At 43.1% G+C, this 14,970-nt stretch overlaps 1 protein-coding gene across 1 annotated transcript; it reads left to right on the top strand.

Moving 5' to 3' along the window:
* Window positions 1–5,601: 5,601 nt before the first annotated feature.
* On the top strand, window positions 5,602–6,843 carry LOC131084312 (inositol 1,4,5-trisphosphate receptor-interacting protein-like 1). Its single transcript, XM_058025670.1, has one exon. It carries the CDS (start codon window positions 5,602–5,604, stop codon window positions 6,841–6,843), a length of 1,242 nt encoding a protein of 413 aa, XP_057881653.1.
* The last annotated feature ends 8,127 nt before the right edge of the window (window positions 6,844–14,970 follow it).

Here is a 14,970-nt window from a genome sequence, read left to right as displayed (position 1 = left end):
AGGACAGGTCCATTTGGCTGGCAGATCCCAAGGTAAAAAATGAAGATGACTGCAGCTGGAACAGGGGACCAAGACTACACTTTAAACAAGCTAACAGGTTTTAGCTCATTTAGATGCAACTCAGAAATCTACATCTGCCTTCAATCTACATATTTATCTCCTTCCTACCCCCTCTAGCTTCCATGCATAAACCCATGCCCATGTGTTTTAAGTCATATTTTAAAAATTATTTTCAGCAGTTCTCATTTTTAATCTACAGTTAAAAAAACCTATGCTCCATGGCAAAACCCAACCTTGGTTCTATGCTGTCTTCTCTGGCAATGCATCTTTTGAAAACAGAGGCACTTGTTTGGTCTTTGCTGGACCAAACAAGTCTTTTGGCACATTAATCTTCCAGTCAATTTCACAGGAATTTACATTATCAGAAATTAATTTCAAACTAAGGTAAAAATACTCAACCTTGAAGAACTGTGATGGTGATGGTGCACAGACTCAGCTGTAGGACTTCTCTCATACATGAAGAGACTGATTCACCTCATGATCTCAGAAGGCCATAAAGCTAGGTCCTCGTGTAACACAATTTCCCATACTTCCTCTGTAGTCACCTGGGGAAAAGTAACTCACCTATTTTAGATCCAGATTTTATGCCCTCTGGGGTGGAAACCATCTCTTCCTTCTTTTGGTGAGAGTCTGGACAACCAGGTCAGACCAGCTGTTAAAGGGTAGGAGCTGGGAGAGAAGAAATTCAGATGATTGAACAAGAAACTCAGACAATTGTGCCTGCAAAGCACTCTGAACTCTCAATGAAATTTTGCACAAACCATTACCCTTCAGCATTGTTTCCTAAACCTGAGAAGATACCAAGCATTAAAACACTGGGTTGAACCATGTGCACCTAGTTCTTGGAGGATTAAATCTTGGGTTTTGACATTTAATTATCGATCCTGTTACATATTTTTAAAATAAAATTGCAAAAATTATGAAGGAAAATGCAAAAATATCCCAATATTGCAACATGCTTGTAGACCTCCATATAGGAGATCTCAATAAATCCAAGGTTTCTAGCTTTGCAGTCACCATTAAAATAGGGTTATGAGACCAGCAGTTTAATGCATGACATATACATCAACATGAAGTACTATACTAGGGAAAATTAGGACCAAATTCAGACGTACTTTTTGCACACAACATTGGCTGCAGGCTTAGTCTGCCAGTAATAACAAATTATTTTTCTCTGTGACTGACCCTGAAGAGGACAGTTTTCAGTGTCTGTACACTGCATTGCTAGTTACAATCACTGAACTGTAGAAGGAGCTTCCAAAAATATAAAATTGATAACCACAAAAAAAATCAGGAGAGATGAAAACTGATGAAAGAGATGAAAGAGACTAATAAAATTTCAGTTTCCATCTTCCTGACCCATTCATTTGCTGCCTTAGGCCATCCTTTCATGGTTAAAATGTAACTCACTCTAGGGAGATATCTACCTAGTGTTCACCTGATTATCTTAAAGTTGTTTTTTCACCACTGTAGCGTCTCAACTCTGTATAAGACCAACATTTAAAAATATCCCATGCAGATCTTGAAGTCTCAGCTACTGCAGTTTAAGAAGAAAATTTTGGCAATATTTTAGCAGCCTGCTTTATCAGTGAGTTTCAAATAGTTGGAAATTAACTGTTTTTAATATAGCATCTAGATGCATCTCCACACTGAAAGCTTTTTTGGTCCAAGGCAGATTAAGGTTTTAAACAGCCTTAGACAGAGAAAAATACCATGGGAGGGATATAGAGGCCATGGGAATATTCTGTAGTCTTAAACCACCCATTCTCTATCCCACAAATTTATGCAGAGAACACTTCTACAGCAAATGCTGAAAAACATCCAGAGCCAGTGAAAAAGAATGGAGAGTAAAATATTCATTTGAGAAGTGGTATGACATCTCCTTGTTGCCATACATGTAAATACCACTCCTTCAGGAAAACTCCCTGCAGTATCCCAGGCTTTACTCAGTCTCTTCTTCCTTCAGTGCTTCTGCCTTAGTTTTAACAGGTACTAAAGATTCTGGAAATATATATGTATGTATGCTATCAGCATCTTCTGCTTTGTACAATTTCATTCTTAAGAAGAAAATTGCAATGTCTCTTTTGTAAGAAATTAGCATTTTTACTTAAACCTGTGCTTTCACAGATCTGGGACATTGCATGTAGGCTGCTGTGTATTGCAATTAAAACTCTCCAGAAATAAAAGCCACAATTAATTTTGTGTTCCATCTGGATTCCTATTTCTCATTCTTTCTTTGGGAAGCAAATGCAATGCTGTTCACCAAAATTTTTTTCCTGTCTTTTATTTTTCAAAAGCAGGTAGTTCTGGTCTTAATTAACTGGGTCTCTTAACTGAAGCTCAGTCTGAATGACAACATTCATTCATTCATTCATTCATTCATTCATTCATTCATTCATTCATTCATTCTCTATTGCCATGATACACCTCCTGTCTCAGATGTTACCCTGTTCATGTGCCCTCCCACCTTCACTCCCCATCACAAAGGGTTGGCTCTGACCCTCCATCTCTGTATAAAAATATGGTCTCCCATTTCTGACACTCCTGTACATCATTTCAGCACTTTGGACAGACCTTCAGATAGGAGGGTGGCACAGCACCACCCTTTGCTTTCTGTTCATCAGACACCTTAATAAATGTGGGAAAGTTGAGATAAAAAGTGATCCCCTGAACACTTCTGTTGTTTGCTGTGTGAAGTGCTCAGTTTTTTAACCAACTGTCGTATTCTCATATTTGCCACAGCTGTAGCACCCATGTCCTGTAAGTAATTTCTTTCATAAACTTAGCATGAAATGATGCATTTCTCTGAAAAGAAATGGGAAGATGTGCATCATGCTTGCAGGAAAATTGCTAATTCTGCTGCTGATGGGGCAAGAAAATAGCACGTGTCTCAATTATGGCTTTAGAAAAGCTTACACATTGATTTTCTTTACAGTCCAGAAATTGTAACAACATTCCTAAACGCAGATTTGGGGCTAGGTTTGCAAAATTCATATTCTGAATTCAGAATACACAGTTCATGTATGAACTATGGCTCATAAATACAGAGTAAATAAATGCAGTAAATACATCTTACAGAAATACAGTTCATAAACACAAAATTCATAGTTCCTATTCCCCTCACCCCCCAAACTACTGTGTTCTGTCTGCAATGCTCACTTATAAAGAACAATTGTGAAGAGGCCATGGCAAGGAGCCTGTAAGTCAGGATTCATATTACCACCTAGACAGTGAATGCCCTCCATATTTGGGAGAGTCCATTCCCTCAGGGAGTTGCTGTTGCTCCCTCGGGGAGCTTCTCTCAGGACAAAGTTGCCAATGAATATTGTGCTAGAACAAATGCTGTGTCTGTGAGTGTTTGTGCATCACTTTGTCAGGAATTGTGGGCAGAGAGTGCTGCAGCAGAAAGGATGCTCTGGTGGGCTCTGGCTTCTCTGATGCTGTAAATAAGGCTCTCTGAAATGTCCTGCCCTGGGGCACTTTGGGAAATTTGTCACCCCTTACTGCTGTGCACAACAGATGAATGGTCCTGTACAGCACATGGAGCAGACAATCCTGGACAAGATTTGTGTGGCCTGGGGATCCATGCGTAGGAATGTCTTGCAGCAGCAACAGCAATGAGAGCTGTTATTCTTTTATTCTTTTATTCTATTCCATGTCCTGCTCTTAGGGCTCTGCTGGTGCATCAGGACATGGAGTTGTCAGGATGTCAGCAGCACTTAGAAGAAGTGAACCAACAGTGACATTGTAATCTGGGATTGGGGAATTCAGAGGACCTGAGAAAGTGACCCGATCCAGGAAAAGCCAAGTACTTAAAGCTGAGCCACATCAGACCCCACCCCATCTTAGACCCAGTGTCACCAGGAAAACACCTCAGAAGTTAGCAGTTGGAGATTCTTTAATGAGAGATGCCACAGCACCTGTTTGGCATGCAGGAAATATCTCCAAGTTAGTTTGCTGTGAAGCAGGAGCTCAAAAACATGATTGACAGGATATGAAACTTGCTAAACCCTCAACTTTATCATTCATTCCTACTCTACAATGCAGGATCTAAAGATACTGTGGTAAGGCAACTTAGAAACATAAGACACCATATGGGCAATGAAGACATGGTAAGTAAAAGCCATATTGTCCCTGAACATCCAAGTCAAAGTGGTCAGGAAGCAGGAAATGAACTGAACAGAAAATGCCTGCTAAATTAGGTAGTACTCGAGTTTTAGACCGCTGTGGATACAGATACACTGTGCAGACACTACTGGAATTTGATGGCATTCACCTGACCAGATAGTACAAAAAAAAAGAGGGGAAGATGTGGGACTCAGCAAGGAATGGAAAATTTGTGAGCAGCAAGATTGGTCCTCTTAATGATCTCCCTGGTGCAGCAGCCACCGAAGACCATGGTGGCTACCAAGATTATTTTCACCCTGTGTGCCCGCTGCACTCCCAGGCCTTGCTGGCCACTTCACATGGGCTCTGAAACTCCCTGGCAGCTCTGGCTGGGCAGGGACCAAGCAAGAGGCACCGCTGCTGTGCCTCCTTGTGTTGCCTGAGGACAGTGCAGATCCTGCTCATCCCAGACCCTCTCCAGGGTTTGGCACAGCAGAAATGAACTTGTCGGACATGCAGAACACTGTGTTTTGTCAGCAGCAGGAGTTGCCCACTGGAAATCAGCCCCCACACCTGCCCATCACCCCTGGGAAATATCTCCATGGAGTCAAGGTCCTCTCACAGCAGCACAGCAGGAATGTCACCACCAGCATGTTCAGCACTATGCTGGAAGCCCCATGTCACCACTAGGATATTCAGCACTACACACCCAGGGGTGCCACTTAGGTCCCAAGAGCACACTCACCCCACCCCACCCCCCCCTCCAAGTACACAGGTCAGCACCAAGTGGACCGGTTTCATCTCACAGCAGGAGATTTTCAGGAACAAAGCATTCCTGGGTCATGTCACCCAATTTCAGATTGAAAAGGGTTGGGGGGAGGGCATCTGCCTGTTTTATCAAGGGAACCCCTGGGTGCAGGGGAGGGGTCCTCTCACCACCCAGGCAACTGCTCTTCCCACATATCAGGCCTTTGGTTGCCCGGGGCCATTAGGAGTCCCAGAGCTGAGGTCGAGACGGAGGGCAGGGCTGGCCTGGCCGGGATGCCCTGTGGCACCTGTGACATCACAGCGCCCGTGTCACAATGGGGGCAGCTATCAACCCGAGTGGCACGGAGCGCTGCCCCAGTACAGCCTCGGTGAGCGGCGAGCGTGCACGCACACAGGAGGCTGTGCTGAACGTGGAACCAGGCCCACAGCAGAAACGCAAGTACCCCGAGCAGCCGCTTCTCACCGTGCATCCAGAGGCCGGTCCCTCACGGGAGTGTCTTTGGCAGGGCACGGTGCAGTGGCTGGGACAGCGGCACAGGCCTCGCAGCCTGTCAGCTGCCTGGGCCCCGCTTTCCGGCCATCAGATCCCTGGGGCTCCTGTCCCCACTTCCCTTATCAGCACCTCCCTCCCATCCCCACTCAACCCCTGCTCACCTCCTTAAGGCCATGCTGGCTGCTCAGCTCCTTTTCTTGCTTGCGCAAGCCCTCCTCCAGTACCCACAGCAGGCCGGCGATGGGCTGGATGAGGCCGCGCTGGAGCGTATGCAGCAGCGTGCCGAGTACCTGGAGCAGCAGATGACTCGGTTCACTCTGGAGCTGGAGCACACGAAGCTGGAGCAGAGCCGTGGGGCCTGGGGAGCTCCGCTTCTGTGGCACTTCTCGGCTCTGACTGGAATCCTCCTCCTTCTCTTGGCACTGTACTTTGGACACAAGAAAATTAGACGTGATCCAGACAACAGTGGCCACAAGGAGAGGTCCTCAAACAGCCTTGGACGTGAAGCAAAAGAAGGCTATGATGATGCAAAGGAAGACGTAAACAACGATGAGGAAGTGGAGGACGTCAATGCTGCTGGAAATGGAGAGGCCAAAAGCGATGCAAATGAAGACGATGACCGCCACAGCATCAAGAGGAACCTTGAAAGCCTTTCAGAGCTGTACATAGAGTTGCCTGTTCTGGATCTGGAGAAAGGCTGCTCCGTGATTACAGACCTGATGGACAAACTCATACGCATCATTGGACAAGGCTTGTCCAACAGCTTCTACCCGGTGCCACAACAAGCCATCAGAGTGGGCAGCGGCTTTGAAGGCTGGAGTTCCTGTACACAAGATGTTGTGTACTGCATGCTTGTACCCCTGAGTCCCCCTCCAGGACATGCCTTCCACCTGGAGCTGGACACTGCGGGGATGCTGCAGAGGAAGTTCTGTGTCCGTGTGGAGCAGCTGTGCACCTGCACGAGGGAGAGGCTGGGGGAGGACATGCTATGTTTCCTCCACCACCCTGAGGAGGAGCTGAGAAGGAAACAGGACCCCAGCCTCCTGCACACCCTCTGCACTGGCTCCTATCTAGATGTGAAGAAAACTGTCCACTGGTTCTGTCGATTCATGAGAACAGCCTGGTTGCTTTTACCTCGGTCTCCCCACTGGCATTTAGTGTTTCAGCCTAGCAGCCGCTCCTGCAAATTTCTCCTGAAGAAAGACACGGAAATCTTTGCGGCTGAGGTGATCTTTGGAGTGCAGCAAGCAGACTCAGATATCTTTGTAAGCAGCCAGCCTGCAGAAGTAGGCATTCCAAGCACAACATGGCTTGAGACTCATGCCGTGGCAGAGGCAAAATTCTTCCAGCACATTTCCAGACAGGCCCTCCAGCTGGCACTGCAAGTTCCTGCAGTTCCTCCAGCAGCATCCTAATGGGTGGAGATTTTTCCAGCTATGCCCTGAATACCGTGGTGATGCACCTGCTGAGCACTCTACCCCCTGTCTCGGCGGCGCAGGAGGGATTTCCGGCAGCGACTGATGGATATCCTGAAGTACCTCCACTGCTCCTCTCTGGACACAAAACAACCACTCCGCAATGGGCAACAAGAGATTCCTGAGGAGATCAGTTTGCCCTCTGACTTCCGGGTGGCTCAACCGCCCAACCTCTTCCAGCACTCGGCCAGCAGGCCGGATGCCCACACCAAGGCTCTGCAGAGTACGTTCGCCTGCTGCAGCTGCTCAAACAATGGCTGCTCCATGGCCGTTGAAAGAGATCCTGGTGCACAGAGCTGTGCTTCTGGGCCCCCTTGACAGACCCTCTATATATGAATCTCCTGTAGTTAGTGCATTTACAGTATATATCAGTACCCTGGGATTAGCGCATTTGCTACACTTACTAATACCCTCTAGTTATTGAATCTACTTTATATATTGGGACCCTTTAGGTAGTGCTTTTACTATATATATTAACACACTCTAGTTAGAGAATTTACTATATATATTAACACACTCTAGTTAGAGAATTTGCTCTATATATATAGACACATATATAGTTATGTATTAGGACACTCTAGGTAGTGCTTTTACTCTATTTATTAATGCCCTCCAGTTAGTGCATTCAGCAGTCTAGAATCCTCTTTGTTATTGTTTCAATAAACTGGAATATTCCAGTATTAGGATGGTGTAAGCTCTCCTTTACTTCGACCAGACCTAGAGCATTTGTAAACTCCACTAGTTGTGAAACTGTGACTGGCTGGGAGTAGGCACTGTTATTAGCAAGCCTTTTTAACAAACACACACAGTTCTCACTCCCTACAGCTTACAGCCTGTCATTGCACAGGCTCTCCATTTTTCCCTTACATACAAGCTCAAATTTAATTTGCATAGCTGCCTTTTCTGCCTCAAGCTGGATAGATGGATACCATATCCGGGTCCTATGACAATTGTGGTAACTCAGTCTGTGAAGTTTTTGAAGCTCTGGGTACAAATAATACAGCATGGGCAAGACCAGAACATAGAGAGATAAAGCAAAAGCATTTCTCCTTCCAGAGCATAAACTAAATCCTTAACAGCATATTCTCCTTTTAATGATAGAAGCAAGGTAATATATTCTATATTTATCTCAAGATGTCAAAGTGCTAGAGATGAAGGTCCTCCCTTGCAGAGCATCAGTCGTCCTCTGTAGAAAGCTGAGGAGGACCATAGGCAGCATCTGCCAAACTGATCTTCATCTCATGTAGCAGAGAGTTGCTCACTGAAGTACTCCCAAAAAGCTAGAAATAGATAATTAGCAAAACCCCAAACCTCCTATATGTTGTCACAATTAAGTGGAATTTGCATCTGAAGCCTCTCAAACTGAGGGCTTCCTCTGAATAGCAAAAGAAGGGAAATTTTTTAAGCAATCTTCAAATGACACAACACACTGTTTAATCATTTTCAAGGTTTTCAAAGAGGATGTATCATGATACAATCTTACAGGTCACAACATCAGTTGTGGTCATGCAGTTAAATGCCCCAAGGAAAGCAACTGGAGCTTTGTTAGTGATTGCTGGGATTGAACTCACAAACCTCCTGAAGACAGGTTACTTATGGTATAGATAAAAGTATCCTCTTCTCTCCTCTTCTCTCTTATTTTCTCATTTGTATGGGGAATGTGCTGAGCAACTGTTAAAATGTCCAACTTATGCAAGGTGAGCTTGGTGCTGTGGGGAACCCCAGTGATTTTGGCCATCTCTGTTAAAAGCTGATAATTTAAACAGTCCTGTATTTTCTTTTAACTTGGTTTTAATAGCTAAAGCCCTTCATAACATAATATTACATATCTGCTCTTGGGAGAAAATTAATCAGTTCCTCAGAAAGACCATTAAGTTTTTTGCCTCTGTGCATTGTAACCAATTATGAATCCAAGATTCACAGCGATTAGCTTCACCTAGAAATTCAGAAGTTGCCAATATATTAATTGCAATTTAATAAAGAATTAACAAAAGATGGAAAAATTAATTCAGATGGAATAAGAAATTAATTTTGATGAAATATTAAAAATAGCACAATTAGAAGTAGGAATGTCTACGCCTCTCTCTTCTCTAAGTAGTTGTCATCTCATTCAGACTGACTTGGTATATCCATTTTATTCCACAGAAAAGTCCCCATGATTCCAAAGTACAGCTGGATTGTGCTTTTAACTGTACACTGCACAATTTATATGTCATAGACAGCATAAAGCACAGCAGTTCTTGCTCTGTGTTTGGGGATTCTGTGGTCTCCAGAAATCCAAGTTACTAATAGTAACAACTGAAGCACTGAATCACAGACAAATAGAAAAAAAAACAATAGATGTTGGAGTATCTATCGCAAATAAGAGATGCAAATGTGCAAGGAAGAGTGCGCATAGAGCTCCTTTGCATTATTTTATTAAACTGAAGTCACAATGCACAATGTGTGACATCATAAAAAGCTCTACTTCTGTTGAGATTTCCTGGTAACATATCACAATACCAACACTGCAGGCCAGGTGCTCTGTTTCCATATAATACCTTTGCAATTAATTGATCTATGCTTGCTTCCAGTTTAGAATCACACTTCGTGTTTTCATTACATTAAAATATAATTAATATGCTCTAAGTTGTGATTTTATGGGGTATAACTGACTAATTGGAGATTATTGAAGAGGGCTGTGCTTGCTTTCCAAGGTACCACCTTTACTTTAATGAACAGAGGCTCTACAAGCTGCAGCACATGGATGTAAGGGATTGGTACTGACTCAATTTCCTTACATATTCCTCGCTAGGTTTCTTTCTGTGCTTCCCCATATCTTTTGAATGCAAATCATGAATAAAGTTCTGACCTTATTCATGATGATGGCTATAGAATAAGCATAGCCATTACAAAAATCCACCTGTCATACAATGTCAGAGATCCCTAGGTCAAGTGGACCAGTGGTGACACAAAATGGGACCAGTATAGGAATATACTAAATCTTTACACTGCAATAAACAGTCAAACTCCTTTTGCTAAAAAACTGGGCCAGAGAGTGAAAGATGGAGGCTTGGAGAGAGAAAGAAAGTGGGAGAGAGATTAAACTGCCTTCAATGCCTATGGATGACAGTTTCAAAAAATATTTCTGGGGATATACTGGGCAGGAAGTAGCCTGCAATTTCCTTCTAGATACATATAAACAGCAAAAGCACACAAACAGATTCTTTTTATGAGAGATATATTTATCTTAATTCTCATGCATGTACAAAGATAATTTACAAACTAGCTAAGGCACAGCTCCCATCACTGGCCCCTTCCCCCCAGGGCAACCTCCCAGAAAGCAGCTGGTACTCATGAAGTGGAAAGTCAAGACTTAAGACCAAGCCTCTAGGCATGACAAGAAGGAGTGGTTCATGATCCCCCTGTCCTTTCACATCCCAAAGTTTCAGACAGGGTCCTGGAGCCCTGAAAGATTTAGGGAATGAGTTGCCAATGCTTTTAAAAAGATGTGAGTGCCTCTGTGCTCCAAGACTGATCCTCTGAAAATCCTGCAGTCACAGATGCAACAAGATAAAAACCAATTGACAATTTCCTACATTGTGCAGAGTCAGTTTGTCTCTGGGCTTGAAATCTAATTCCCCAGGAGAAAAATACTTTGCCTGAAAAATTTACAGGCAGCCAAGAGAAAAGGAATTGGGGGGTCTGAAACAGAATAGATTCAACCAACTTCTAATGGCTTCCATGTCAGCTGTTCAGGAGAAGTGCACAGGCACCCCTTCCCTCTGATCTGTGCTGGACACCCAGCTCAGGGAGCTGAGGGAAGAAAAGAGGAGCAGAGGCTAAGGGGAGAAAAAACACAGCAGCAAGGGAGGAGGAGTGAGGTACACAGTCCTTTGGGAGGAAGTCCTGGCCTGGGGGAGGCAGTGAAGCAGAGGAAAAGCATAAAGGAAGAGGCTCATTGGTATGGCCATACTGCAGTGGCTCCAGGCTGGCTGAGGAAGCTTTTCATCAATGTATTGCAGATCATCTCTGCTGTCTGAGATGCTGCTGTTGGTTCTGTCAGCAACTTTATCTGAGGATAAAGAACAAAGTCAGGAGAAGAGGGGAAGGAAGGATGCAGGAAGCTAGCTGCCTCCTGCCACCTTCTAACATCAAATGGCTGCAAGAGTCCAGCCTGGGAAGCCTTTGAAGTGTGAATGATCTCATAAGCTACTGAAGTGGGCAAACCTTTTTCAATTAAAAAAAAAAAAATCATCAAACGAATCTCTCCACTTCAAATGCAAAGCCATATTCCATGAGTGGAAGTCAAGACCTGCTGAATCCAGCAAAAGAATACTCAGAAGAATATCTGGGCTGTATGAAATGGGCAGGAATAGGAACAGCAATGCTTCTTCATGGCTTTTCTCCTAGTTCCAAGGATTTGCCATATGTCATGATCCTTGCTAATCATTTGAATGTAGGTACCTCTGGATCACCTCAACAGCAGTGCACATAAAACAAGGAGGGTCATAAAACTAAGAATCAACTCCACTGCCCTTCTTAAATTCTTCATACTGCTCATGTTTCAGCAGTGCATGGATTTCATGTAGGACTGATAAGTGTGCCTTACAAGTTTGGATGTTGATCTAAATTTTTTTTTGACCTGACCTACTACTGCCACACAAAAAACCCCCATGTAGCTGTAAACAGGCTGAATTCAACCAGAAGTTTAACCTCATACAAATGACTGTCACACGGTGAAGCCTCAGATGTATGTACAAAAAGTACAAGTGCAATTACAATGTGAGACAGTACCTCAGAAAGCAGACTGATAGGTAATATGTCCACTGAATTAACTAACCTCCTAGCTACAGGAATGAACAGTAATTATAGGTATCATGAAACAGAGTCACAGAGTGTAACTGCACTGTAATTATATTTGCTGTATGAAAGGGTGACTCAGGTATTACACTGATAAATGAGATGAAAAGCCGAGGAAAAATCCCAGCTCAGGATCCAAGCAGGTGGAATAAAGCCACATCAATACCTATTCAGCAGTTTTTACTGCCTTACCATCTTCCTGCCAGAGGAATATTCCACACATCTCTGGAGGGACAGGGCTGGTACACATGTCAGTACTGGGATTACATGTACACTGCTATGTGTTAGTGTCATCCCTGGAATCACTACCCTGAGCTACTAGAGGTGACAGGCAAAATCCATAACAGGAGTAAACTGTCAGCCACACAAATTCAATTTTTTCCCTGCAGTATATTTGGTTCTATCATGCTTAATGTTAAATGCACATTTACTGAGCTAATGTCAAGGCACTCTGCCCCTCCTGGTTATTTCTACCTGAAGATAAAGAACTGGAAGGAGGAAAAGACATTGGTTTTTGCTGGGTTTATGATTCTTGGGTTTTATATATTGCTTTTGCATTAGCAAATCTTTGCTGTTTATCTGTGACCTTTTCAGTACCTGGCCAGCTCAGAAGAGGCACAGGAAACACCTCAATACACACTATACAAAAATTAGAACTGAGAGAAAAGAAAGCATGGGAAAGTAGCTCCAAAGAATAGAGAAGGAAATGAAGGGAATCTGGTCAAGTACATCCCAATAGGACTTCAAGATGCCCCCTCCAAATCCCATACATTTCCAGTCACAGGCATGGCATGCTTTTTGCCTTTACTCCTAAACCTAAAAGAAGCTGTTTGAACTTGTGTAACACTGCCATCCAGTGCTGCTGGTGTGCCCCAGGCTGCCACCCCTCCTCTGCACCCTGAGCGAGCCCATCTGAGAGCAAGGCCACCATCCCAGCAGGGCCCAGTTATCACCATCGTTGGGACAATCTTCCAAGCTGTATTCCCTTACCTGTGGAAGTCCTGGTAGGACTCTAACCTACTGGATGAAGAGAGAATTGGAGGGCACAGCTATTTTCAGTCACTGGGACCTCTGAGGCACTGTAGATCACATCATCTCAAATGATGAACCCATCCACACATTTTCATCTCTGTTCTCCAGTCTTTTAACAACTCTAGAAGGAAGGTTTCTTATTTGATAAATATAATGTTAACGAGCTGCTTGCTCTTGAGCTTGAAAACTGTGATGTAACTGGTGTCCTTCTTTTAGGAAGGGGCATGGTTGTTCAGCCTACAAGGGAGACAGAATAACAGCCATGAGGATGTTGATTAGGTTTTGCTCTAATGGTCAACATAGTTAAATTTGAGGAGAGGCAGATTTCCTATAATTTTTAATAAATAAAAAATTTCACATCCCTCAAGCAGCCAGAAGGGATATTCTCAGATATTTTTCAGTGTGGCCCTGGGTTTTTTCTTTGAACTTGCTAAAACCCTCAGACTTATATTTTGAGACTCATCTCAAGACCTGTCTCATAATAAATATGACAGGTTGATTAATGCAAAACAAAATAACTTACATGTAAATTCCTCAGCATATGCAAAAGACAGTCTTTGTCCTTCTGTTGCTTCAAAGCAGAGCTTTTGGTTTTTGCAATACTAGTTCAGAACTCTGTGCAAGTGTCTCACAGGCCAGTTCACTCCCTTTAGCAGAGGAACAGATTTCTTCTGGATTTATCAACCTTCATCACAGATGTCTGGAACTTTTTCACTACTAACTAAATTGGTACATTTGCTACAAAATAGTAAAATTACAAAAATAGCTTCCTTCAACTGAACAGCAGCAGAATGGACTGCAATGACTCACAAAAATAGATCCATTGGCTTTTAATCATCCTTCAGCAAGAAAGGTGCAGCTGAATTTGATAAAATACAGACACTTTCTCTGCTAACTTGCACAGTCAGGAGAAACTCGACCTTTCAAATCAGGTGAATTTGAAAGGAAATCTTTGATGTAACACACAGAATAATGTCCTGTAAAAATAAACAAATGCTTCTTCTCTATTTTACTGTAGCTATATTTAGTTAATATTGATTATTTGAAAATTTAATATAAGGATTAATAGTGGGGATGGTATTTCTATTCTTGATCTGCAGAGATACATCATTATTAATTAAAGCAGATACTGTACCTGAAGCCAAATACATAGCACACAGTATTTTCCATTTCTTTATGCTTCAGATTTTTCAATAAAATTTCTTTAATATGCAGAGTTGTAACAATGTTTATGAAAAAAAAATCTAACTATTGACTGATGTAGATGGAAAGATATAGTAATTATTATGTTAACTTCAGAAAGCAAACCCCAAATTTTGGGTTTGTTTCTTGCTGCTTTTGGGCATTTATTTTGGCTTAATCCATGGAAAAGTGTTAAACTCTAGTAATCTTTCAGGTAAAAGATTTTAATCAAAAGCTTTCAGGACTTTCAGTTTTCCATCTTTTCTCAGCCTCCAGGCTTTTCCTGAGCTACTTACATTCCTTCTGCCTGCTCTGATAATCCTCAGCCATTACTTCCCACTGCTGGTAAATACAGGGCCCCTGTTCTAGAGTTTGATAGCAAAGGAGCACAGCACTGAGCAACACCTGTGATGTGTTCTCTGCACCAGCCTCATCTAAGATACATAGATTATGGTCTCTGTGCTTCACCAACCAAGCCACTTTCAGATGAGGATAATATATGCCAGAATGAAAATGCCATGCTGAGAATTATGAGCAATCCATTAGAACAAACATAATTATTGTTACTCTTAGTATGCCAGAGGGCTACAGTCCTAGTTTTCTTAGTTCCCAACTTGGAAGAGCCACTTGGGCACAGCGACCTCTGACACATTGTGACTACAAGAAAAGCAACATGGAAGAACAGCAGATCCTCAATACTGATCTGTATGGTACCAAGCCCAGGAATGACAAGGTGAAAATCCTCACTCACAGAGAGCTCATCTTTAAGGACTGAAATGGAAACCATGCACTCATTTGTGCCAAAGAGGGTTGCTGATCCCTGCCAGTATCAATCTATTACTGCACTGCTGTCAGTGTGGGCACTGAAACCTGCTGGATCAGTTCCCACCATTGCTGGCTTCCTTGTCCCTGTTAGGAAATGCAATAGAGAAATATTTTGTCTTAAATGTGAAGGTGGGCCCTTCTGTTCTTAGGTTTCAAACATCAGTACCTAGGCAGGACCTGATTAAC

This window comes from Melospiza georgiana, chromosome 6 (genome assembly GCF_028018845.1).
Source record: "Melospiza georgiana isolate bMelGeo1 chromosome 6, bMelGeo1.pri, whole genome shotgun sequence".
Classification (NCBI taxonomy): Eukaryota; Metazoa; Chordata; class Aves; order Passeriformes; family Passerellidae; genus Melospiza; species Melospiza georgiana.
The sequence above is the reverse complement of the archived record's forward strand: the minus strand, read 5'-3'. Positions and strand labels throughout refer to the sequence as shown.

What these genes read in the sequence shown, in the direction of transcription:
- LOC131084312 (XM_058025670.1), top strand. Translation starts at nt 5,602, where the DNA reads ATGCTGGCTGCTCAGCTCCTTTTCTTGCTTGCGCAAGCCCTCCTCCAG.